The sequence below is a fragment of the Ascidiella aspersa genome, chromosome 1 (assembly GCF_963924565.1).
Source record: "Ascidiella aspersa chromosome 1, kaAscAspe10.2, whole genome shotgun sequence".
In the NCBI taxonomy this organism is placed as follows: domain Eukaryota; kingdom Metazoa; phylum Chordata; class Ascidiacea; order Phlebobranchia; family Ascidiidae; genus Ascidiella; species Ascidiella aspersa.
This window is the reverse complement of record NC_139447.1, coordinates 30,368,216-30,395,709: the sequence shown is the minus strand read 5'-3', so window position 1 is coordinate 30,395,709 and position 27,494 is coordinate 30,368,216. Positions and strand designations below refer to the sequence as shown.

Here is a 27,494-nt window from a genome sequence, read left to right as displayed (position 1 = left end):
TGTTTGCGCTTCGCTCGTATATTCTTCTTTTATACTTATAGTGTGTTTTACGTAATGGCATGGCAGTGTTTTGGGCATCAAGGCGCCGTGTAATATTCCACTTTAAAAACAAAAAATCTGAATCCGCCACTGTTTTCGTAGTGGCCTTCAAAAACTCTGAAAAGAATGCTTTGGGCCGCGACAAAAGTAAATTTGCCGACCGACCACTGTAGTAAGACAACATATAGGCCTAATTATGCCTACGTCTTAAAAAACCCAAAATACTGACAATGTGCAAAAGTAAGAAGGTCGACACTTAAAAGTATAAAATAAAGTATAAACTTACGGACCGGTAGCAACTTACCTGTGGTCGCCGACCACTGGCCTATATACTAATCTTACGTACAGACGTCGGACGTACATATAAAATAACACGCAAATGGTGTTTCGCGTTGCATTTTCTTGGAGGCAGCGACTTTAACACCAGAGCAAAGCTGTCAAAGATACTGAAAAAGTACTTGTGACCTGGTATATCTTAATCTACCAAAGGTGAAATCCTTTCCTTTTCCTGTTTCGTTGGTTTAAATCAGTCCTTCTCGGCGTTTATTTGCGGCGATTCAAATAATAAACATAGGTAATACAACATACGACTCAATTAACTTCAACAAACTTTTTGTTAACTTGGCGTTTTGCTCCAGCAATCTAAAAAAAATCTGCCTTGGAACCGATTTCATTTAATCTTTTCATGCGACCCAACAAGTTTCGGTTTGAGAAGCACTTTAAATTAAATTAGGACTAAAAAGTCACAAGTAAAGGTTAATAAACTTGCTTACTAACTGATGCACTGCATAACTTGTTTACAATCGCTACCCTTTTGGCAAATATCTAACATCGACCTGTCGACAAGAAGCAACTACCACTATTGTCATAAGGGAACCTAATTAGACATTTACGTCGCCTTATGAATGCGCAGAAACGAAAGATTATATCGAACAGGATGTGTAGTAGGCACTGTATGACTAGTATTTTTCTTGCACAAGACAGACCTGTATTATGTAGAATCTTTAACAGTGTTTTGTACGACCAATGCTTTTTATGGCTAGATATTTTGTAGGACAGTTTTGTATATGGCTAGAGAGCTAATTTTTAGGGCCAATGACTTTATGCCTAATTTTTTTTGTCTAATAGAGAACCTTAATTTGTTGAATTTATAATTTTTGTTTAGGGCCATTCAACGTTGTGGTCAGTAAACCTCGTGCGCTAATGTACATTTGAAACAGAAGAGTCTAATTACGTTCATAACAATTTCAAAGAAATCTCAAAAATGTTGATTTTATTCGGTTAAAATCCACAAAACTTGAAAAAATTGACTTGACTTTTAGTCGAACAAAATTAGCATATGACTTAATACAATGGCGTTCCAACATAACATATGAACGAAATTCCTAAACTACGAGGGAATTAACGACACACAAATGTGTATAGTCACCAAAAACTACCCCTTTTTCAATCACAAGAAACTAAATTAAAGACGTAAAAATAAGTCCTCTAGATCACTTTCCTGGTACTTTAATAGAGGTTTAACATTTCATTTGTCAGTGTAAAACAACACTATCTAGTATTTAAAACGCACTGAAATCACCATTCGGCACATTATTCCTTAATTGAAAATGATTAGAAATACTTTCAAAACGTTACACAATTCTATATTAGCTTTAATATTCCTTCCTCATCGAACTAAAACCTTCAACCATTATTCTAACAAAGCAATACATTTTACGTTTTAATGTAGTTATTTTCACCTTAATACGACTTTTATTTTCGTTTAGCAAATCTCGTGCCAAGCCACAGTTTTACGCAAAAAATAAGGAAAAGCGATAACTATAACTCTACAAGGTATAACTTTATCGACCAGTGAATATTTCTATGGTTTCGAATGATAATTTCTCCGATAGAAAGGAAGTATTGCAAATTTAAGCGATTCCATCTGACGAGCCACTGACAATAGGGGTAGAAATAAAGCTGGCCATGGCATTTGCAATGGACGAACGGCTTGCTAGTTATTACTGGGGATGACCGATAATATTTATATACCCGATGCCAAGTGGGGCACACACAATATGACCTAAAAATCAACAATATCTTATGCAGAAAAATCTATAAAACCATAGTATTAAGACCAACGAAATAATAAAGCCAAATATGCAGTAATATTCAGTAGTTTGAGATCGAAGTCGTCTGAATAAGACCTAACTACATCGAAATAAGGCCTAAAACACGCCTGAAACTGTAGGTAGAGGGTATTGGGCGATCGGGGTCCGTCGGTCTGGCATCGACCGTTTTAGTTTCGACATTGGGATTGGGACGCCCTAGTTTGACCGGCGACGTTAGGAAAAAAATATGTTTAAATTTAATTTTTTTGCTCGGTGGGGCGTAGTAATGACGTAATTTGGTTTTGGATCGCGATACTTTTTGTCTAAAAAATTGAAGTATCGGTATCGAAATAGTATCGGACATCCCTGGTTATTACATGAGGCAATATTTGTCCAAAAGACACAGGACGTTTCTTTCGGAAGAAACCGATTGCCTTTCCACGCTGTGCTTGCATCTTGTCAGACGACCCGAAATATCCCTTTGGAATTTATAGGGAAGAGATCTCTACGTGGCTTGCTCCTGTTTCTCATCCATTTGCTCCTCCTGCTCTTTGCTCTCTTTCTCTTTTCTGCTCGCGCGCCTTTCCTCTTTTAGTCTCTTGAACTTACGTTTTCGCTCCCGTCTTTCTTCCACGTCAGGATTCTGTGAAGGATTTTTGTCTTGTGAAAATACGTCGCAAGATGGAAATATCGTTCGAAAAGCACTCTTAATCTTTTGAATGTAAAATTGTGTTAAAAGTCCCTCCCAACTTAAATTTACTTTAATAATTACCCTGTATTATGACCACTGTTTAAATTAGTGTGCAAAATGGGTTCAGCAATAAATATTATACAAATTATTACTAGGGCAAGTTGTTGTATCGCCTATAAAATCGAAAAGTATGACTTGTTTTTTTTAAAAATATATGGCAATATATTACTTTAATTTTTTTCTATTTTTTATAAAACGGGTTAACATTAAAAAAAAAAAACACTTTTAATTTAAAACGGTCATAGGATTTATATGAATTGAATCACCATTTTTTCCATTTATATCAAAAAAAAGTAAAACGTAATTTCGACACTTCCTTTAAGGGCGTCGAATTTGTCGTTTAAAATCAACGTTTCCATTTAGGTAAAAAATGATACCTTTCCATCCAAGATGAGAGCCTTGCGTTTGTTCGCCTTTTTCTTGTCGCCGAACTTCTGGCTTTCCATTCTCTGTCAAAGCAAAGGCAATGGGCATTAATCAGTGTTGTAAACCAGTCATTTCAAAATGTCTCGAAGCCGAGTCATCTACAAATTAATGTGACAGTCAAGTTAGTTGCAGAATAACTTAAGTCCAAGTTATTTTCTACAAATAAGTCTCGACTAACCATTGCCATTGCAAGAATTGACTCTAAAAATAAATAGTAAACTTATAAAGTTAATAAAAGCATACCATTTTGATCAATATTTCGCAAAGCAAACACTAAAAACCGAGATAATTCTGTAACATTTATTACATCTAAAATTGGCTTTAAGAACCCAATTTTACTAAAACTGTATTCAATTAAAGCGCCCCGAGCCAAGTAATTTTACCAAAATGACTTAAGTCAAGTCATTTGAAAACTTTGACATAATTGCACTCAAGTCAGTTTATTGACTTAAGCCATTATAACACAGAGATTAAAAACAGCAAACATTGTGTTTTAAACAAATTTATCAACATCTGAAAGTTTTTTTTTAATCACAAGCTTTTTAGACAGCGCAAAAGAAAAAACCACGACAAGCATAGTAGAGAAAAACAAAAATACGGTAGGGCGTATTTTTTATGAATGAGCACTGAGCAGCTTACCAGCTCGGATTCTCGTTTCATGACGTTGACCTTGGTGAGAATTTTAAGTACCTCATCCTCGTTTACATCGTACTCTTTCAGCTTTGTGTCTGCGCGAAGCAAAAGTCACAAGGTAAATTTCCCCTTTAAGGCCTTAATTTATTCAAAAAAATAGATTAACAAATTTATCGAAAAATAATTAACAACTAAAGGTAACTAAACGTTTTTACACTAAAGCAAGTTGGATCTTGGGACGTTTCGATTTTACTAATTTTGCTGGTTCCAAAATGTGGGTATCGGTATCAGAATAAAATGTCAAATATCGGACATTCTTAGTCAGAAGGTAACCTTTAGTCTGGGCCTTTATATTAATTTGAAAGAACCTTTCTTTTCCAACTGTGTTTTTGCGTTACAAGGGATATTTTTGGGGGTCGACGGGGCATGTTTACATTTTTAGTTTGTTTTGTTTTGTTAGTGTTTATCCTTTAACTAAATAAATAGTAAAGGAAAATGGCAGAAACGTAAATCGATAAACAGGAAACGCATAATTCATATACAGCTATATAAACTGGTCCCGGGCCAACATTGTTTTTGGCAACTTTGACCCATGTATACTTACTGATGTGCTCTTCGATACTCTGCACGCGATGTATGTCGAACTGTGTGACCAGCGAGATTGCCAGACCGCTTCGACCGGCCCTGGCCGTTCGACCGACGCGGTGAATGTAGTTCTTGGCAAGGCCTGGAACGTTGTGGTTGATCACCACCTGTTTGGAATGACAGTTTTAATTGGAGGCCATTTTATGTTAAACCTCTTGCAAACAGTAGTTTTTTTTTTGCCTTTAAATCCGGGTAGTGGCGTATATTTATAAGATATGGTATAGAATCTACCTTATTCAGATAACGTTGGGCGTACTACTAAAAAGCTAAATAAGAAAAATTCTCAAAATTGAAATGTGCAAAAGTAATGCGATACAGGTTTTCAGATAAAGGTTTGTATTTTGGTTAATAATTAGTAAGTCACTTTTCGGCTTAACAAAAATACACCCAAAGGTAGAAAAAACGTGTTTGATTACATATCAAAAAAATAAAAATAAGATACAGCGTTAAAAAAAGTCCCGCCAGGATCTTTGCGTAAATATCTTTTAGTTTTTATCTTTTATTTTTATTTTTTGTTCGTCTTGTTCAGAAAATGCGTCGACATCGCACGAAATAAACACACTAAGTTTTTTAACCCATATCGGATAATGCTGTAAGGCAGTGCTTTTCAACCTTTTTGCTGGAGTGGAACCCTATGGAAACATTCCACTGGCTCGAGGAACCCCAGTGCAATAATTCCACTGGCTCGAGGAACCCCAGTGTAACAAACACACCTCAATTAGCTAAACAATTAAAAAATTGCGGAACCCTTGGGACTGTAATAGCGGAACCCTGGTTGAAAACCACTGCCGTAAGGTAAAAACATGGGTTATCTAATACGGTAATACCCATCATAACAAATATTCGTTTTTTTGGTGTGTTTAAAAAAAAATTAACAAAATTAGTAATTTTACGAAACGGGGACGGAAGAAATTAAGTGGCGGAACTCATATGACTTATTATCGCATCCTTCAAATTTGGCCAAAACCGGAAAAAAACTATCTTGTGGAAATGTAAATAAACAACCTTGAGGAAAAAATACTTTTGCCTAAATTAATTAATTCATCATTTAATTCAGTTAAAACGTGTCCATATGGACGAGCACAAAAACATCAGTCGCACTTTTGCATCTAAAATATTCGACACAGTTTTCAGCAAGCCACTGTACCGCAGTTCACCTTGAGTTTGGAAATAACGCTAGTGTAAAAAAAACACATCGAATCCAACTGATTTTGATATGTTTCGGAATCTGCAAAAACGCTCGCGCCTAAATAGACAGGTTCTCAGGGGTTCTTAAACCGGGTCCATGGACCCCTTGGAGGTAAGTGTACTAGTTTTAAGGGGGTCCATCAAAGTCTAATTCAAAAATTAGTCTATATTTGAAATTTGATCATTTTTGTAAAGAAAAGAGTTTAATTAAAAATAAAACGTATTTGCACTGAATGTATATCTAGACTACAATTCACTTTTACATTTTTTGACCGCAAACAGCATATTTCTAAAGTCTATTTGTATTGTGACGTCAATTTATGACGATATCTCTACAGTTTCCTGCCTACCGTGGTTCACGCGAAGTAAAAACAAATTCTAGAGGTCCGCGGTAAAAAAAGTCTAGGAACCCCTGCAGTTTCGCTAAAACCCAAACCTGGCAACGGTGTTTACCTGAACAACGGGAATATCAAGTCCGCGCGCTGCCACGTCGGTGGCGACCAGCAACCGCGTGTTGCTCGACTTAAACTTGGCCAGAGCGGCGAGTCGATGACGTTGCTTCATCAGCGAGTGGAGTACGACGCATTGGAAGCCAGCTTTCTGCAGCAGCATGCCAAGCACCTGGCAGTTTCTACAAGAAACAAAGTTTTATTAATAAAAATACCACTTTTTGATTCGATTAGGGCAGCGTTGCTTAGCCTCTTTAGCGCTCGTACCCTTTGAGCTTTCATGAAATTTTCTAGTACCCCCCTGTCTACAATGGCCGACGGGAGTACAAAAAATTGTAATCTAGGAAATAAACTCAGTGTATTTATATGTTACGTGATAAATGCATGCATTAAATGCAGTCTTCTAAGTTCAACAATATTTACAATACACAAACAATCAGTGAATTTACTCATGGCTTTTTGTTGTTGCGTTTCGTAAATTACGCATTCTTCACAAATATGTCTGATTTCTCTCTAAAGTTATTTTGATTGTTAATAACTGCTTACAATCTAGGATTGTTGGATAAAAGCACGGGCCGTAAACAAATGTTACAAATAAGTTTGCAAAGTGACCTGCAAAAGAGTTTTCTATTTTACAGTTAGTTTGGCCCATAGTGATATATTTACCATAAATCTGTTAAAAACGATTTTGTTTTTAGAATACATTGGTTAAGGCTGTTTAACCAAAGATATAACCTAAATGTTTAAAGTTGACACATGACAAAAACGCTTGAGTAAAAGTTACTTTGGCTATGGGTAATACACTAAAAGCTGGTGCTTTTTTGTTGGATAAAGAGTATGATGCATCTCGACATTAAACCAACAGTATTTTGGATATTTGAACACTTAATTTATAGTCAAGCATGGACATACTTGCATGTCTTGGTGAAGATCATAATGGAGTGGTCGGGAAACTTCTCGAGCAGGTCTTTGCAGATGTACACCAAGTACCCGTCTTTAATATGTTCAGGCAGCAAGATATACCTTTGGTCCAGTTGAGACACTGTTGAAACCCTGCATAGTATAAATCAAGTATTATAATATAAAAGGTTCGAAATGACAAACTCCACCGGACAACACATATTCAATTTTATAAAAAACATAAAACAATAAATTGATATAACGTATTGCAGAAAGGTTAAAGCAACAGTGTAAATAAAGGCTGCTTAAAATACTGGCATTAATCATTGTATCAGTGTGATATTTAACCTGATACAGCATGTTATATGTTAAGCAAAATTCCTTAATCCTTTTGTTTTATTTATCGTAAGCTTTCATTTTTAGGATATACTTACTGGTTTTCTGCCTCCCAGAAAAATGGTTTCTTTGTGGATAGCTCTTTCACTTCATTGAGTGTGTCAGTCAAGGTAGCACTGAACAGAAGTGTCTGCCTTTTGTAAAAAATATATTTCTAATGTTAAAATGTATTACCACACGCCACTTCTTATGTCTCATTAGATTCAGGGTTTACAGTGTAAAACAAAAGAAAAAACTTACAAAAACTTAAAAAAAATCAGTGCTTACCTTTGTTTTGGAAGCGCTTGAAATATAACATCCAAATCTTCGGTGAAGTCTCCATCCAGTTTGTCCAACAACCTATCGGCTTCATCCATAATTAAAAACCTACAACAGATAATAATTTATAGGCAATCATGACAAAACAATAAACTGGTGGCCTCGTAGTTTTTATACAAAACTAGCCCTAAAATCTGGTTTCACCCAGACTTGGACAACTAGATTTATTTTATCTTTTTAAAATTAGATTAGAATTAGAATTAGATCTTTTTGAGTTTTTTCAAATTAGATTTGAATTAGAATTACCGAATTCTTAAAAAAAACAAATTTGAACAAGAATTTAAACTAAAACTACATTTTATTATTCACAATCAATTACATTTAAATCGAGAAGTATTTTAATAGGAATATTTTAAAAGGAATGTCAATTATGTGCGTGCTAATTTTTAAGCATTTTAGCATAGCATATGATTTTTAGTCTGTGAAAATTACGTTTCAACCAAAGAGTTTGAATTCAAAAGAGACTAAAAATGTTGTTGGACAAAGTAGGATGTTTCGTAAATCTGAATTAGATTAGAACTAGAATTAGAGCACACAGGCAATTTGCAAACTAGATTAGAATTAGAATTAGCCGCATTTTGCTCTAATTCACTGAATTACAAAACTAGAATTATCTAGTTGTCCAAGTCTGGTTTCACCTACTTTATTTTGTTGAATTTTACATTTTCCTCAGAACTGCGAATTAGATCTGCAAGTCTTCCAGGGGTTGCAATAACTATGTGTGGCTTTTTCTTCAACTCTGCTGCTTGTTTTAACATATCTGCAATGATTAAATGGATTGAATGAAACCTCATCCATGGAAGCAGCCAACTTTAAATTTAGCAGACATCAGCTTTATCAAAAAAAAAAAAAAAAAATTATTTCAATTTTTTTATTTAATTTAGACTTGCTGGATTGGCATAAGAGGAAATAAAATATTTATTTACGGACATGTGGCAAATTTAAGGTGACCAGATATAAATAATAAATAATATAAACAAAACTTATAACTGACCATTTTTTTTATGCAAACTATATTTTTGTGCTCATTGTATAAAAGTGCATGGACTGGGTACAGATGAATTGTATAAAAAAATAGACCCAGGCTGTTTTCTTTTTGATTTATATGAAAAAACGTCAAGCGATCTAATTAAAAAATAGTAGACACAAATCTTACCCATTCCACCAACAACAACAGAGTGCTGGACGTTGATCGGTTTTCCAAGGAGAGCAAACTGCTCTGCAATCTGGTAAGCCAGTTCCCTAGTGGGGGTAAGCACAAGGCAGAACACACCATATGGATCTTCTGACAGCTTCTGTAGGACAGGCAAGGCAAAAGCAGCTGTTTTTCCACTTCCAGTTTTCGAACAGCCAAAACAATCTTTGCCTAAGAAAACACAAGTTTTTAATTGGTTAATGCATGTTTTCATTTTACACAGGAAAGCAAAATTAAATTTATTTTTGTATGCTACGCAATTTGCATCCTACAAAATATTGGATTTCTTCTAAAGATATAAGGTGATAAGTCAATAAACCAACAGGCAACAATATGAAAAGATTGCTTAGGTTAGGTATTACAGAAAACTAGTTGATGAAAACCGAACAAAGAATTGAATTCAAATTGGATATATTTAGAACAGGGTGGTCCAAACCCAGGCTTGTTGGTCACATGTGTCCCTGCATTCCATAGTTTGTTGATATAAAATATTTATGCCCAAGTTTTTTTCCTAATTATTTTATGCCCCTAAAGGCACTCTAGGGCCTCCCCGTCTAAGTTGTTTGGCTTAGAATCTTCAAAATAACACTAGAGACATACATCATTTGGGGTAGAATGTTGTAGCATTACAATAAAAAATACGAATTAAAATTCTCTATGAAATCACGTCAAAGGCTATTTTCATTGGAAATTCAGGCTGGCTGGTAGGTTTCTCACTGGTGGGTTTGGGGCAGGCATTCAACACTAAACTTTTTGGGTAGAAGGGACCCAGATTGAAACTTTGGATATTGCGCGGGGGAGATGTTTTGCAGCTGAAAAAATGCGCGGCTGAAAATAAAATTTTGACTTGAACTTGCGCGGCTGAAAATAAACCATCAGGCTACCGAAAGTTGTAAGTTGCCACATTATAATAAACTTACAGGTTTACAGCGTTTAAGAATACTTGGAAGCACTGCACAATTTTTGGTTGGTGTGCGGGCGCTGGTAAATATTTGAAAAGTTGGATAGTGTAGCATTTAATATGCAATATTACTCGATATTGCCTAATTTGACGTCACTATACACATGACCGTTGTCCACTGATGCGTGACCAAAATGCCGAACTGTGCGTTTTTAGCATTTCGCAGGGGATTTTATATGATGCATTATATTATATACGTCTTATAGACTAGCGTTAAAAAATGTTATGCAACTTCAGTATGCGCCACGTCAATTTTTGTTTGTGCTTGTTGTGGCCCTTGTACCATTAGTCGTGCAGGCCTGATTTAAGGTGACAAATTTTTGGTCATACACGAGTGATGAGTAAATAAACGTGACGTCAGTTTTACAAAAGCCATACTAACGTTTCTATTAGGTTAATATACTTCTCATAAATAGTAAAGTTTGTTAAAGCCTGTATTTATATTTTAGCAGTATTACTCATTTTTAGGTAATGTAGTTTTATACAGAAGTTGGCGCGGCTGAACACATTTTCTACAAAATACGCGGCTGAAAGTGCTACTACGTGGGGCATAAATCCCCCGCGCAGGCCAAACTTTCCAACCTGGGAAGGGATTAAAATGCAATCAAGCCTGCAACATCATTTCTGTTTTTCATCAAAATTGTTTAACATAAATATGTTTAAACTTTTTTCTAATAACATATCATATGGAGGTTTTGTACAACATACAACACCTTTCACAAAACCCCAAAAACATATAAAAAAATCAGCACTGGTCTAGAATCCTACCCCAGCATTACAAATCATTAAGCAACACACAATATTTGGGTTAGGGTGTCATTTAGTGTTTTGGTAATGGGTCAAGTGTTATTATTTAATAGTATTGCTTAACCTACCCAAACAATGTTCGATGTGGTAGGATTCTAGCCCAGCACCACAAAATCTGAGAAGAAATTATACTAACACTGAACACATTTTAACATGCAAGTTACTAAGTGTATATAGCTGTTGACGTTTGGCCTACATTTAATTCCCGATTAAAATTAAGGCATCAGATGATGGATATTTTGAAAAACCTTAAAGTCTGCTGTAGAAGATACCTTCAATAATTGGTGGAATGCAGTTGTATTGAACAGGCGTTGGCCTACTGAAACCCATCGTCTGCAAATGGTCAACAATCCATGTGTTCAGTCCTAGATCGTCAAAGTCCCCTTCTTTTTCCATTTTAACTTCAATGGCGAACAATTACAGTTAAATAAGATAACTACAGGAACGTTAATCCAATAACCAAAAACGTGTTACTGTTTACCAGTCGTATACTTAATGTGTCTTACGTGTGGTTCTAAATAAAGACAGTTTTACGCCATTTTTTATCTTACAATAACTCACTTTTTAGCGATAATTAAACATACTAGTTTTAGTTTGTTATAATTATTTGATAAACACAATTTAAATATTAATGCTGCAATATCTACAGATATTTTAAAACTGAAGTATGCTTTTCATTGGTATTTTACTTACTAAAATAGGTTTTTGTTAGCAATTAGGGGAAATCCCCATTAAATAATTACTTTAGTCATGCATGATTGAATTATTGCCAATGTGTTTTTATTTCAGAAAAGCATAATAACTTTACCCAAGAATATCAAAAAAACATCCGAGTAATAAAAACCAGCGAAGTATTTAAAGCATTTTAATTCATTATTTATTTGAATTTTGGGCGCTGGTCTAGAATCCTACCACAACGTTGAAATGATTATTAAGCAATGCATAATATGTGGGTTAGGGTGTCGGTTAGTGTTTGGGTGTGGGTAGGTCAAGTAATATTGTTTAACACTATTACTGGACTCACCCAAACCCAAACGCTAACCGGCACCCTAACCCAAATAATGTTCGTTGTGGTAGGATTCTAGACGAGCGCCGAATTTTGTCAGCCGAACATGAAGAAAACCACCTTTACAAAGAAAGGTTCCAACAAACCTACTGCAGCACTTCCAGGAACACAGGCCTCAATTCACAATGGATTATTGTTGACATCAACAGGAATACCTTCATTAGATGCTCTGCTAGGGGGTGGTTTGCCTGTCGGTAGCGTCATGCTTATAGAGGAAGATTCCACAAACAGATTTGCAAAAATTATGACAAAGTAAGTTATTTTGCTATGTTAGTTGATAAATGAATTTATTTCAATTTACTAAGAATGTTGTTACATTATTTTGTTATTTGATAAACTTGTAAAGGTTGGTCCAAACCAGAGCGTTAACGTAAAACGTTTTTGCAAATGCTTTTGGTTGCGGAAATTTGAAATATTTCAACTTTGACGCTTTCGGTTAGAAGCAAGGAAATTTGCCGTTAACGCTGCCAACGCGTTATGTGTGAACTGGACAACTCTAGCGTTTTGCGTTGGACGCTAACTCCAGAAGCAAAACACGTCTAGTGTGAATCAACCTTAAAGCTAACTAATAACTTTTCATTTTATGAAAATTAAGGAGAAACAAATCGGCTGTTTGTTGTAGCTGTGCAACTAGTGCATTGTACCTTTCTAAAAAAACTTCTATATTTCTATGATCTTAGTCGTCATGTTATGCCAAGTGCACAGACAAATTGTTTTGTTTTTTTGTGAAAGCAATTTGGGCCCACCAGTGTTGTAATGACTTGACTGAAGCACACTTAATTCACTGTTTTTAAAAGACTTTACTAGACGTAAGGCTTTTGGAAAAAATTACTTGAATTGACTTCAGTCTTATCAACAATGGCACTAAGTCTTGTTATTACAAAAAGGAATTGTAATCTGTGATGTTGGTTTAGCTTTTTATGCGTATGCAGTGACATGTTTGTGCAAATAAATTGATTCAAATACAAATTTATGTATACATAAGGGGTAAAGAATCTATAGTTATGATGTGCAAGTTGCTTACTACTAAATTAATTTAATCTTTTAAATGATTTGTCTACATTTTAGATATTTCCTTGCTGAAGGGGTAATGTGTGATCATGGGTTGTGTCTTATATCAAGAAATGAACCTCCCAAAAAAATGATGGAGTCCTTGCCAAAAGCAGTTAATGCTGACAAAGTGTCAAAACAAGCTGAAGGTGACATGAACATTGCAATGAGGTATAATAACCTGCCAAAGGCACAGAAAAGCTTGTCTGACTTCTCCAAGTATGGACATCATTACGACATTAGCAAATTAATGGACAGTGTAACTATTCAAGAGTGCCATATTGATATTTTAGACTTGCTTGAAATTGATTTTGAAGCTGAAGAAAAGGACATCTTCAGGTTTGTTACTTTAATAAAACTCCAGTGTGAATGTGATCTAGTTATTGTACAGTATGTAACATTGAGTGTAATAAACATTTGGGTTTGCTTGTATTTGATGTAAAGTCAATTATAACATATATAGAGTTGCTTTGTAAATAATTCATTAGTCCCTTTCACAAATCTGTAATTTGTTTGACATACCTCTTTAAAATATGTTTTTAATCACTTTTTAAAATATGTAAATTTTCTGTTTAGGTACACAATGAAATACGTCAAGGAAAAAACAGAACAGTCTTCTTATACTCTTCCATCAACTTCTTCGTTTACTGCCGACATAAAACTGAATGTGTTAAGGGTTACTATTTTAAACCTAGGTTCGCCAGTTTGGTGCACAAATGAACAACAAGATGTTCAGAGGATTTTAAGATTCCTGCACTGCCTAAGAGCTTTGGCCAGAAACACTATAATGGTTTGCCTGGTTACTATTCCTACTGAACTATTTTCTATGGCACAAATCAAAAGTTTCAGGCAATTTTCTGACTGTGCTTTAGAACTCAAATCCTTTGAAGGGGAGAAAAAGAATCCACTTTATCAGCAGTATCACGGTATGTTAAGTTTTTTTTAATTGTAAGATGTGAAGCCATTATATGTGTAATTCAAATGTTATTGTGTAATTTAAATGTTCTTTATCAGATCTTTAGAACTTTTTTAGAGGTGTATTAAAAAAAAATAAATAAATATATTTCAATTTTATTTCTTAAACAAATTTTTAACGCATTTTGATTGAACAGGTCTTTTCAAAATTCACAAACTACCCTGTCTCAACTCACTGGCGCCATTCGTGCCAGAGTACCTAGACCTTGCCTTCGAACTAAAAAAGACAAAATTTGTTATCGAGCGCTTGGATCTTCCACCTGACATTTCTGAAACTGTAAGCAGACAAGGAATTGAGGAGGGCAGTCTGGAAAAGAGAGCGACAAAATCATCACCTTGTGGTGGAACTACTTTAAGCAAGAATTTGGATTTTTAATAAATTTCTTACTCTTAGTAATCATGACTTGTTTTTATTTCAAGTGATGTGTTTCTAGTAGGTATTTTAAACTGTTATAGGCTGTTTATACTGGGTAATTAAAACATAAAAGCTTGATAGCCTTGCATGAAATATTTCTGTTGATTGAGTTGACTCAAGACAATGCGTTGGATAATAAACAGCACCTACTTTGTGGGTATATTTAAAATATTACCTAATTTGGCTGCAAAACAAAACTGTGTAGAGTAAAGGAACAACTATTTTATCATATTTATTTCAACTACAAAGTACAAAGACAAACACAGTAGCAATAAAAAACAAAAGTAGGGCTATCCCGAGAGGAGCAAGTATTTTTATGATTAAAAACAAATCAAATCCTTTTTAGTTTTTCCTCTGAAACCATTTAACTAAAACTACATTACCAAACGCGTTTCACCTCTATTGGTAAAAACATTGTTAGGCAGAAAAGTTTAAAATTAAAAAATCCAATGACACAATTCAAAGTAATGATTTTTTGGTAAATAATTTTGGTGTTTATTAAAGATTTTAACACAATGTTCACATGTTTGGGTAAGCTTCGTCTTCATATGGTTTAGGTTGATCCATGTATTCCGAAATCGGTTTACTAAAGGCAGTATTTTTCTTGAAGGGTGTGTCCCTTGTTTTGACCTGAGACACTCCCTGAAATTTGTTCCATAAGTGGTCAATGTTTTTAAATGTTAATTCAAAACTTACAAAATGATTTATTTAATTAAAATTTTAAGAAAGCTTCCGTATTGAGAAAAAATACATAGCAGAGCTAGGTTGTCATTCTAAAGCATTTAAACATTGTCTAGTTTAATAAGTAAATTTGTAGGTTTTGTTGATCAACTCACAACAATATATGTTTTTTTATTAGTCTAAATGGCACTGTTTTGGTTTATCCATTTATAATATTTTAGATTCATAAAGATCCAGATGCAAGCAAGGTTAAACAGCATTGCTCTACTTACATGGATTTTGTCTTTGTGGGTTGACCAAAACGTTATGCACTGTTCAGTATTAACATTGTGGTCCTGCAAGAAATGTATAACAATGATCATATAAAAAATAACTTCAACTACCATGAATCCTGGTAGCAGCACTTTAATTATGCCTACTTTAATTGCTTAAATAGAGGACAAAGAAAGTCCAAAATGTACAATGCAAATGGAGTTTATTTTTTCACATTTCTCTTTGGATAATTATATGCACATTAAAGAAAATTAATAGCCAAAAAGACACAAAACAAGGTAAGTTTAATTACCAGATTCAAAGACCATAAATTTTTAATGTTCACCCATTTTTATAGAAAACATTAATAGAAATGTGATAGAACACATTCTGTTAAAAGATTGTAATTTAACTAAACTTCTGCCTCATGCCAAAAGTCGCATAAAAATACAATTCTGCTAAAATAACAAAAGAAAATGCTAAAAGGAGGCCAGTTCAACGCCTTGGAGAACCAATATTTTTTCTTGCGAAAAGAGGACTTAATAGCCCTACCTTCTGTGGTAAAATTACCTTTGTTGGTGGAGGTATGGTTGATTGAAAGTCGGGTTTGTCAAAATCTTGCTGCTTGATTGTTATAAATTCTGTTGGTGGTGGGGGTGGGTTGAATTGGCGATGAGTTTCTTCCCTGAGTAAATGGTTGATAGTGTTTGATTAGAAATACCAGGATTTTGTTACTTACACGTACATTTTAATATTAAACCAGACAATTTTTGATATGATATCACTGATGATGGCATGAGCATTTGCCGAAACGTTTGAATAATAAAGCATGTCGCTTTTTATGTCTATTTGGGCTGTTATTTTCACCATTAAACTTATGAACAGATCCGTATATAGTGTTCCAAAATACAAGAAAATGTAATGTCAATAAGCAAAATAAAAACTCCTATATAGCATTAATGTTTACAGTTGTTGTAAAAAAAATAATAGTTACCAAGTAAAATAAGAAATAAAATAAGTGTTAATGGCAGTATCTTGTTAAAATGCTCACCCTATTTCATTGTATAGCATTCTTTCAACAAGCTCCTCTTTCTTTCCCCGAGTTCTGACTTCAGGAAATTTGGGCTGTTGGTAGGACTCACGGACAGTTGTCAGTTTCTCAGCATTTGCTTTAAGCTGAATGGTGAGGAGTCCCTTGTGCCCATGGCGATGTAGTTGAGCGCTGCTTGTGCACTCTGAGTTGACATCAGTGGGCTCCAACGGGGCAACCGCTCTCTGTAAAATATAAGATCAAATAATAAAGTGATTTGTTAAAATTAAAACCCAACGTGCTATGTCATTATTTGATTACTAGGATTAAACCTTTATCAAATTTATTGCAGATCTGAATGACCTATTATGAAAATCATTGTTTTATTTATATATTTATTTAATCATATCAAATGAATTTAAATGTTAAATCATTTGTTTTTCTATTAAATTAGTTTTTAATTCGATTAATTTTATCTTTATATTGAGAATGCTTTTTGTGTTGTTTTTTGTCATTTTTTTAAACAGGTTGATTTTGGGCAAGTTTATCATGCAAGTTGAAGACCTTACTCCGGCCGATACTTGAATATGCTGCTCAAGCATGGAGACCGTACAAGCAATATGAAATTAATTCAATAGAAAAAGTCCACCGTAGAGCAACACGCATGATAACGGAAATAAAAAATAAACCTTACAACACTAGAATGGATGAAACCAGACTGTTTAGCTTGGAAATGAGAAGGTTATGGGCAGACCTTAAAGAAGTTTGGAAAATTATGCATGGAAAAGAAGGTTTAAATAAAGAAGATTTTTTTTATACTTAAAAGCAACAAAACACGAGGTCATTCTTTTAAAATCTTCAAGCCTTCAGTAAAATTGAATTGTAGAAAGTTTTGCTTTCCCCAAAGAGTTATTTCTGAGTGGAATGGTCTAGACAAATAAACTGCAGAAGCAGATAATCTGAATGGTTTTAAAACATCACTAGAAAAAAAACTGGTGCACAATCGGGGGTTTTACACGAGCACAAAGTTGCTCCCTACCTCGTCGGTGCTGCTGTCCTAATAACAGCAGCTTCAAAACAAAATTAGCGTGTTGCCACTAACTATCTGTTACCTCTTCAACCCAATTTTCGAGAAGGCATCTTCCGCCAGAGTTGTTAAAACGGATTTCGTTTCTTCCTTCTATCGATTTTGTCGCCATTTTTTTTATTTTTAACGGCGAAAAAGTAGCAAAAACTTTTAGAAATAGCTTTTTACGCAAGCATCGGAAACGTCATGACAACATCAGTGTTCCACATGGCTGCACAAATCGGAAAATAGAAAATTTATTTCCGAAGGGGTAATTTTTTAAATGCACATTTAAGTTTGTTCATAAAACAATCACTGATAAATTTTCAATGAATATTTATCAAAAAAATGTTTTGGTTTATTTACCTAGCTAAACGTTAATTATAGTTGTTACTGAAACAAGAAAGCATTTATCAAAAGGTAGCGAACTTGTGCAAAGGCAAATCTCCTTTTTTTTTACATAGGCCACTTTTTGGCGCTCGTCTAGAATCCTACCACAATGAACATTATTTTGGTTAGGGTGCCGGTTAGCGTTTGGGTTTGGGTGAGTCCAGTAATAGTGTTAAACAATATTACTTGACCTACCCACACCCAAACACTAACCGACACCCTAACCCACATATTATGCATTGCTTAATAATCATTTCAACGTTGTGGTAGGATTCTAGACCAGCGCCCACTTTTTACCTAGGTTTTACATAGGCAACTACTGTGGTAATTGTTACAGCAGTATACTTAATGGGCGAGCTTGAGAGACACACCAATGTTTCTATTTTAATACGTATTGTTTAGCAATGCAGTGTGTTTAAACAATGTGATTTAACATACTGTCACTGCGCAGAGTGCACCAATGGCAATGTGTTAATGCAGACACTTAGTCGGTGCAGTATGTTTATGAGTTTTCTTGTATCTATCTGAGAGTTGAATCATTGTTATACTTTTGAACATGTGTGTATGAACGTAACCCATAAGTGTAATGCACTTAAATAACAGTCTACAGACTAGCAGACCACCAAAAATATATAGCAACATTCCAAAAGTTAATAATAGAATCTGATTAAGTGCCAAATTTATAATCAAAGCTGTTTTTGAATTGATATTTAATTTGAAGTACCAGTCAGTTTCAAATCAAAACTTGCAAAGTTGTCGCTTCAATTTTTTGTATATATGTTTTATTTCGTTATGACAAAAGGTAAAACTTCCACTAGTAATTTACTTCTTTCATTGTTTTGACTGGACCAATTTTAGTAAAGCTTATATTACCTAGCTTTTATGTATACTTCGTAGTAATATAATAAGTGTAGATACAGAACAAAGGACTTGTTAGCAGCACTAAATATTTTCAACTGTACAGTAATTTGTTTATTGTAAATATATTAGTAAGTTAAAATTAGTGTTTCATTATATTCTAACATAATTTGTGTGTTTCTATTAAGGTATCCTAATTGAGAGAGGTATCCTAGTTGAGCAACAGTGTTTCTATTTACTTGGTGCAATGTTTCTTGACTGGTAATTACACTGTGGTGGTTAACTGGTTATGTTCTTTAATATACTGGTACCTAGATAATTAGTAAAACTACAAAAAATATCACAACATTAAAACGGATGCTGTGTTGAAAATAGAACAGAACACATATAAAGACTGCTGTATTTAATATTGAAATCTCTAAATGGTCACACATACACTACTACTGCTTAAAAGGTGCCTAAAAAACTAACTTTATTGATTGGTTGAACATCTATCTTACAAATAATTGTCATTTATTGCGCATAATGCTTTTTCAATAAGTATGTTTTTTATCAGGCGGTCCATTCTTTCAAACTTGACATAAAAACAGCATTTTACATTTTATCCTTTATAAGGAAGTGAAGTAATATTAATTTTGTGAACAAATGGTACCATCTGAAAACTTTTGTGATTATTTTAAAGATTTTGTGGTAGTATTATATAGAAAGGCCTCTTATGAAATAAAATACAACGTGGGTGGTTTTTCAGTAGAAAAATCATTAAACACAGTATAATTTAATTACGGGTACTGCAAAAGCTGAGCTTCTGTAAAAAAAAACAAGCCTAGTAAATTGTACAATAGTGGGGTAAACTTGCGCCATAAACAAGGGCTGTGGTACTTACTTTGCTGCATTCAACACGCATTTAACAGAATAGAACTTTGTTTTACATTAGTTGAGATGGTGATTGGTGACTGTGATGTGGCTAGTGAGTGAGCACGAAGCAATTGAACAATGCTGAAAAGCGCAGGAAACAATGTGACAACACAAAGAAGGCCCAGTGTCACCACCACTTCCCTTAGTTCATAATCTGCCTTGATCACACGAAAGTAAAAAGGTGGTCACGAAAAGGTCAGGTTGTGAAAAACAGGAAATGCCACAGAAATGGGCTTTCACGGAGTCAGCTGCTAAGGGCTGTAGCTTATCTAATCTGTGGCCTTCAGAGGAAGCGCTTTACTTCTGCCCCCGGCCAATTTGCTATAAGGCATATACCCACCTTAGTCTGGGTTGATAGCTTAACACACATGGGATTCTTTTTTAAGCATTTTTTGGCGGATTTGCCAAGTGTTTAACCTTGAGCCGTCGCTAAAATTTGGTTTAATGATGTTTTAAAATGTGTTTGCATAATATGTAAAATTTAACGCGTTCCATAGTGAACACAAGGGCGTGCAGGAAAAACAAAACTCATTGAAACGTTGCGGAAAAACAAGTTTACAGGTGTGGCCGGTTTCGTTTTTCGGCATTTACGTGCCTCGAAATTCCCAAGAACTGTAAAAGCAGTCAAACACCTCATTTACGGCTCTCGGCGTGTGATGCCGTTACCAGTAGCCACTTGGACTATTTTGCTAACGCTTTAGCCTGTGGTGTCGCCTTGTTTGCCAGACAGACGCGAAGCCCTCGGTGGGTAAGGTCAAGAGCTTTGCTCGCCCGCCCACTCAAAGCGAGGCCGACAACGACGAACCGGATTTAATTGAATAGCGCAACGCTGACAGGATTTTATTTGCAATCCCGGCTCCCAAGGCATCGAGTCAGAGCGCTGCGGAGGGACTAGGGCGCTTGTCGTGCCCTTTTACTGATATTGTACCAATTTCAGCGAAAACGGGTGTCGTTTTTTGTAGGCTAAACTCTTTTTCATGAAGAGTGTTTACCTTATCAAACGAGCTTTGCTGTATAACTTATTTTGGGCCTGATGGAATCGCATAGTTCTATAGTTATTCGGAATTGCATTGATGTAATGACCAAAGTCAACGACTTGACTTGAGTGCATTCAAGTCACTGTTTTTAAGTGATTTCAGTTAAGTCATTTGGACAATTAACTTGACTTGGACGTAAGTCATTAATTTGAATTACTTGAGTTGAAATTATGTTTTTATAAAAGAGTTTAGTACTAAATCCGGCTATTTATTTAAATTTTTGCCCGTAAAACGACTTGCTTACTATAGGTTGCGTATTGGTCACTTTTTGGTTGTGTTGTTTTGATCATAGACTATTCGGTCGAGTTTGTCAACTTTATTATTTAATGTTTTTTTATTTTAGTGGTTTGACGAGACAACGAACGACTTTTGGGGGGGGACTAGATATGTTTGGAAAATACTTCAAATAGAGTTATTTCACAAATAACTTGACTGTGACTCTCATAGCGGCTTGTTTACAACTCTGCAGAATTGGCATATCGAGTCTTGTGGTGGGCAGTTGGGTCAAGTCCGCCCGAGCTTAAGGTCGATCGCATTTCGTGAATAACAGAAAACCGAGCGGCGAGTTTCCTTTCCTGGTGTGTGACCTGTTTACTTAAGCCCGCGGTGCCTCGCGCCCGGCTGCCGTCTGCCATTAGCGCGAAAGGTCAGTCGGTACGTGCAGCAGCGGTCACGATTCCGTCTTCGTTTTACAGAGGCGCAACGATACAGGTGCCCGTCGCATAGTGAGGCTTTGGTTAACAAAGCTTTAGCGACAACTGTGAACCAAGCCGGCAAATCTCGTATACTACTGTTGTTGAATGCAGACTTCTCAGCGCTTTTTTTCGTGACACCTAACCAGATAGCTCTCAGCGCTTTTTTTCGTGACACCTAACCAGATAGCTCGGTGGAACCAAGCAGTTAATCAAAAAATATTTCGTTTAAAAAGAAATGGCGAGTTATATGGCATATTCTTGGAGCTACGTGTAAAAATCAAATGTAAAATTGTCTTCCTTGACCAGCAACGAATATAATAGCCACTTATCACGTATGTTCTTCAAGCAATAGGTTACCGTTGAATTGAACCCTAACTAGGAGTCCATTGAACCCCGCTTTTAAAGCGCTTTGCAACCACAAAAAATATGTCATTGGTTCTGCAATATTTTAAAATCTATTACCCTTGAGACGAACGTTTATATATTTCTGCTACCCCTTTTATTTAAATTTGTAAGGTATGGCCTAAAATAATCAATTATGGAATAAACAACACTGGAAAGACTTTATAATTGCGATAAAATAAACAGTAAATATTAACAAAATTTAGGAAAGGCTGATAATATGTTTTTCAACGTTAAAATAGGCTTGGACTCCTTATAATTTGGTCACGATTAACGCTCTAATTTTTAACTAGTGATTTGTGTGTAATTACTCACTCACAGGTTAGGAACCACTAGAATATGGGGTGTAATGCGGGATGTAAGATCAAGGTATTACAGCCATACTGAGTTTCTAAATGCATGGATTCTAAGTGTCTATTTTGCAATATCCTTGCGGTAAGATGGCCCGATGGTCGCCTATATTGTTTACCGACCTAATCTATACACACTTACAAAGCGACCTACTTAAAAAAAACCACTTGTGTAGCCTATATATATTTCAAGCGAAAAAACGCCGAACCTGCCCATTATGCCCTTATCCTCAAGCACAACAACAAAAACGCGGAGGAATCCCAACGGCCAACGATATCGCGCGCATTATCCGACATTTTGATTGTCAGCTCGCAAAGAGCCGATCAGCAGCTCGCATCATCCCCCGACAAAGAGCGACCGCGCGTGCATATTGACCGATTGACGTCATAGTGACGTGATCGCTGCCGCGTCTGTTCGTCTTCGCGAGGAGCGACCGCATCGAGCCCGGGAGATCGGCGCTGTGTACGTAAATATGCGGCGCTATAATGAAGTCTTTGTTGGCCCCGGCTCGGCGTTGGGCGTTTTTGGATTACCCTTTCGAGTGCTGTTGGTTTGCGGCTGCTGCTCTGCTATCGAAAAGTACGCCCGCCTTGTTTGTTTTTTGCCGTTAGAATGCCCTGATTTTTGACGCTCGATTGTCTCTACCCTTTCAGGGCATCAGGAAGTAAAAAAAAGTCACGACTGGTTAAATGTTTTCTTTTTATGAAATCAACAATTTTTAAGAAAAAAACAAACTTGTTGCTACAACCTAAAGCAGTTAAGCTACGAATTTTATTATACTGTGACTTGTAAATATCTACCTAAAGCCATTCAAGTTAATGGGCAAACAAAGGGGTCAAAACACGGTATCCAGGATCATTAGAAACCTTACAAAGATGCATTTCCCTAAAACCACATAATCAACGCATCACAGCAATTTGAAGAAAGGTAATTGTAAAGCACAGCAACTAGCAAGCGTCGTATGAAGTAGTAGCAGGAGAAATTAAAAAAAAACACGAATAGCTCACGTACGGATAAATGTTTTATTTTATGAAAACAACATTTTTTTAGGGATAGCATAAGAACAGCAATCGTCGGCGTTTAATCGAAAGCAGAAATTGAAAAACATTCTTTCAAATTTTGTGTACCATTTTAAATTTTTGCGATGCTTACGTGCCCTTAAACTCGCACTTGTCTGGTATAAACTTTTTTAGGGTATATGGTGGTCAATAGCCGTTAAAAATGGCACGAAAACGTGCTGCAAAACGGAATTTAGCTGCAATTAAAGAAGCGATGTTAACCGGCCTTACGATTTACTATTTGTTTGACAAACCTGCCTTCTACACATTTGCCAGCCGTTTACTTTTCCATAATGTATGCAGCGAAAATTGCGGAAAAATAAATACGTAGTCGCTTTAATTTGCGTGTCACTGCCCACGCAAAGCTCAGTGCAATTGCTTTAAACCCAGCGTCTTCAAGCGAGATAACAGCGTGGCGCAATTAAAATGGCAGTCCACAAAAACAACAAGCCAGGCAAAGGCCATAAAGCGTCTGTTTCCCGCGCGCAGGTGCGCCGTATTTGCAAGGCCTTAACCCGGATCTAGCCGTTCGCCGGGTCGCTAGCCAGTCGTCGAAGCCTAGAAGAAGCACTGTGTGTGCTCTGCTCATGTATTCAGCCTTGGCCTTGAAAGCAAGCCCGCCTTCCGTCACGCATGAGCGCGCGCGGCACGTCACGCCTTCCCGTATCTCGCCCTTTGATCTGGGAACGCCATTTTTCTTCGCACGAACAACGGACATTTTTTTGGCCGCTCGCCCTCGACCGCGCCGTAAAAATCGGCGTCGTGGAAAACGGCGTCACTGCGCTAGAGCACCTAAGCAAAGATTTGTTAACAAAAATTATTTCGTAAATTTCAACTTTTTGTTTTTGGATTATTATAAAGGTTTTTTTTTTGGCTTTAAACAAGCAAGGATTTTGCATTTTTAATGTTGCATCGTAATGAAGAGGATTTTGCTTGATCGTTTTTGAGCAAGTAATTGGTAACAATAATTAATTATTTCCCAAATTTAATTTTCTGTTTTTTGAGTGTTTTTAAAGTTTTGTTTGCTTTAAACTGGCAAGGTAATTTCCATTTATTTTTACATCGTAATAGAGCGTTGGTTTTAAGCCTAAATGAGCAATGACCAATGACCTTAGCGTTTCTATTTCTGACAACAAGCGCAAATACACACTGAAGGCGGAAGCTACCGATTGGCTTTTCGGGACGCCGCTCTTTCGCCACAGCACCACGGCGTCGGTCGCGCCAGCAGTTCCATAAATGGTGGTGCTGCCACGTGTTCGGGCTTGCCCTTCGTCAACCGTTTCCATTTTGAGCGCGACGAAAGGCCCGCAGCCCTGTGAGACCGGCCAGCAGACGTGGCAGCAAGAGAAACAGCCAGCAAGCAAGCTAGTGAGCAAGCTAGCGATAGCATGCCTCGCCTTCGAAGAGCAGACGTCACGTTTCGAGCGAGCCGCGCTGCTAGGGTTGCCCGGGCACTTTTAAGCGCCTCGAATGTTCTACAGCCCATATACGCTGCTGGAAAGAGTGGAGCCCGATTTGTTAGGGCAAGGGGTGTCCGAACAATTTTTGGGATGTCGATACTCAATTTGTTTTGAAAAAGATTGACTGTCCGACTCGATATTTGTATTATCAACACAACAAAAATTTTACATCGATATGAATTCCACTTTTTCTGACTTTGAAATTGCAAATGTCAAATCACAATCAACCAGAGTTGCCCATATATTTTCACAATTGCTTACCGAAGCAGTTAAAATGTTCTGTCGACCACAATCAACCCTAACCTGCCACAGAAAGTTTTAATCAATTGAAAAGGATCGTAGAAAATAAAGTTTGAGTCCCGATCTGAATAATATGGGTTACTCATTCCTTAATATGTATTTAGAACAAAAGGAAAAATGTTGCCTTTTATGTGGCCTTACATTATCCGAACAAAGTGAGTCAAATGACTCAGATCGGCACTCCCCATTTATCGATCGAGTGCCGATGCAGCGGCCTGGTATCGAGTGTCGGCTCCGATCTGATTTTATCGGACCTCACCAGTGCCTATACCACCACCACGACCACCACCACCAGACAAGGATTGTTTTCTCCTAAGTAGTCGTTAAACATCGTCGCAGGGGTTGCAAATATTTCGGCTTTTATTACCGCAGAGGGGTGAAATTTGGAAGTTGGGTCGTTTCAGGTTTTCCTGCGTTTTCGCCGCTTTGGCAAAAACGTTTCGCAGGCGTCGATTTCCACCAATATAGATTTAAAGGCGGAGCATTTTGTTGTCCTAAATATATAACTAAAATTAACGCATTGTCTAAGGATAATTTGTTGGTGCTTTTCAATTTAGAGTGTTTATTTGCATTGCGTTTAGCCGCGTTTTGGTGACAACTGTCTGTAGGGATATTTAAACACTTATAATTCTGCCAAATTAAGTGTATTACATAAACATAATAATAGTTTGTAACCCTACTTTGTTCCTTGGTTAGGTTTATTCTATCGTAAATATTTACTTTTACTTTTAAAATTCAATATTGCTTTCATAAAGCGAGAGTTTGTTTTTCTTATTTCCTTATATGGCGACGCCGTACCTGACATGCGCAGTCTCACAGTAACATTTCGTTTCGTCGTGTTTCTGGTCATCACAAATTTTGCTTTAAATATGTAAAACAATAGCGCTTGACTAAAACGCGATTCGTTTAAGAAGAAAAATATGACCAGTGGTAGCCTAAAAGTCACGTGACGCCTGCGCCCACGCATGTTATAAGCGTTCCATCAAATATGACAAGGCAGCATTCATGGGCACCTTTTTACCCCAAGTTTTCATTTATGCCTGGTTCCCACCCCTTTCTTATATCATAATATACATATTGTCTAATTGAAAGCATAAGCTATACAAGTTATTCCTTTTTCAATGTTTTATTAATTAATTGCGAGCCTAAAATTTTCCGAGTCTTTAAACGTCAAATAAACGTGGCTACACAAAATAGGGTCGAATGCTTTTAAAATGGCCACGTTAAATGTGCGGCCGATTCGCTTAAGGTTTTTGCGCGGTTTTCGCGATGAATTTTTAATGATTTTCGCGCGATTCGAGCCTACTTGTTTGCATGCAGCGACCTGGTTGACCTTGGGTCGCGGGTTTGGGGCTGGTTAAAGATACCTTTTAAATAATAACTGTCGTTCTTCATCCCTGTTCGCAAAGGGTAACTAAAAAAAGTCGTTCTTGTGACTGTTTGTATTATCCCGCTGTGGAATGGCGTGTTTTAATATACTCATAATCAAGTTCGTTCTCGAGTAAAATAATGTGTTAGTATGAAATTACGCTATCTTTAAAAGTTCGTTTTTCGTGTAAAATTTTTTTAGTATTTTGTTATGAGAATCGATTTAAAATAACTCATTTCGATTATTTATTTTCTTTCCCTTAAGACAGTGTTCTTAAACAGGTGAATGGTTTACCCCAGGGTGAATACAATTTTTGCAGGGGTGAACCAACCAAAAGGGGTGAATAAGGGTGAACCGTCAGAAATGGATGATAGCGCTCTGCAGTAAATCGACTACTAAACTGTTGTTTTTTGGTGTTTTTTTGCTTATTGTAATAGTGACGTTGTTTTGGATTGAGTGTATAAGCACAAAAAATTGATAACTGTGTTCTGTGCTTTTGTAGCTTTATATCTCTGGACTCGAGAAATTGTAGATTTGCAAAGGTAAAACTTAGTTTGAGCTAAGCTTAACAAAATTCGAAACAACCTAAACCTAAATCTGTGCTGTTATATATAGACGAGATAGTTTTATCATATCATGAGACAAGGGTGAATAAAATCTGGAGATAGATGCTATAAGGGGTGAACAAAACTAAAAAAACACTGCCTTAAGATACCCTTAACAGGAATAAAGTTAACGTTCTTCCCGAATCCTTTCCTGTGTTTTACAGTTGTAGGCCGGTTGTATTTATAGACTACCCAAGGTTTGGGAAGACTTTATTAGATTAATATGTGTCGATCGCATGTAACACAAAAAAAATGGGTACACTGATTTGAATGATGTCATTTCTTTCGTGACGAACAACCCGCAAATGTATTGAGGGCCCAACAGCTTAAACATGAATCATTGGTAAAAATTTATCTTGGCAAATTCATTCGAACTTTTATTTCTCGAGCTGGCTTGTTATGTAGAAAATCGGCGAAACGAGAAAAAAATGTATATTTGTAGTTATAACATTGGTTAGTTACTCCATTTATTAGCAAGCGTGTTTTCCTGATACAACTTTTTAGTGTTTATTTTGGATAATTAAAATTTGAATTTATACAGGCTGACCGTTAAAGCCAGTGCTAAAGTCTAATCCAATCTCCGAAAAATGTTACAACAGGCTGACCGATATTTCTGAAAGTGTCAACCTTGATATCAACTTTTTGCAATAAAAATACATTGTCCGGGCAATTCTGTTTTGTCCTTTTATCCAATAAAGCCAAGTTTGTTCTACAGAGA

At 36.1% G+C, this 27,494-nt stretch overlaps 3 protein-coding genes across 3 annotated transcripts; 1 reads left to right on the top strand and 2 right to left on the bottom strand.

Moving 5' to 3' along the window:
• Positions 1–1,311: 1,311 nt before the first annotated feature.
• On the bottom strand, positions 1,312–11,265 carry LOC146169713 (putative ATP-dependent RNA helicase DDX49). Its single transcript, XM_083383213.1, has 11 exons — positions 11,074–11,265; positions 8,995–9,204; positions 8,481–8,598; positions 7,788–7,886; positions 7,559–7,654; positions 7,137–7,277; positions 6,229–6,406; positions 4,547–4,694; positions 3,949–4,037; positions 3,261–3,332; positions 1,312–2,775 (listed from the first exon to the last, which is right to left on the bottom strand). The coding sequence occupies exons 1-11, from the start codon at positions 11,195–11,197 to the stop codon at positions 2,638–2,640; spliced, it is 1,413 nt and encodes a 470-aa protein (XP_083239339.1). The 5' UTR covers positions 11,198–11,265; the 3' UTR covers positions 1,312–2,637.
• Positions 11,266–11,902: 637 nt separating this feature from the next.
• On the top strand, positions 11,903–14,349 carry LOC146169712 (elongator complex protein 4-like). Its single transcript, XM_083389312.1, has 4 exons — positions 11,903–12,119; positions 12,936–13,256; positions 13,494–13,843; positions 14,030–14,349. The coding sequence occupies exons 1-4, from the start codon at positions 11,914–11,916 to the stop codon at positions 14,266–14,268; spliced, it is 1,116 nt and encodes a 371-aa protein (XP_083245438.1). The 5' UTR covers positions 11,903–11,913; the 3' UTR covers positions 14,269–14,349.
• Positions 14,350–14,536: 187 nt separating this feature from the next.
• On the bottom strand, positions 14,537–17,526 carry LOC146169711 (sperm-associated antigen 8-like). Its single transcript, XM_083389333.1, has 5 exons — positions 17,383–17,526; positions 16,292–16,515; positions 15,811–15,925; positions 15,261–15,323; positions 14,537–14,949 (listed from the first exon to the last, which is right to left on the bottom strand). The coding sequence occupies exons 1-5, from the start codon at positions 17,467–17,469 to the stop codon at positions 14,827–14,829; spliced, it is 612 nt and encodes a 203-aa protein (XP_083245459.1). The 5' UTR covers positions 17,470–17,526; the 3' UTR covers positions 14,537–14,826.
• Between the last annotated feature and the right edge of the window lie 9,968 nt (positions 17,527–27,494).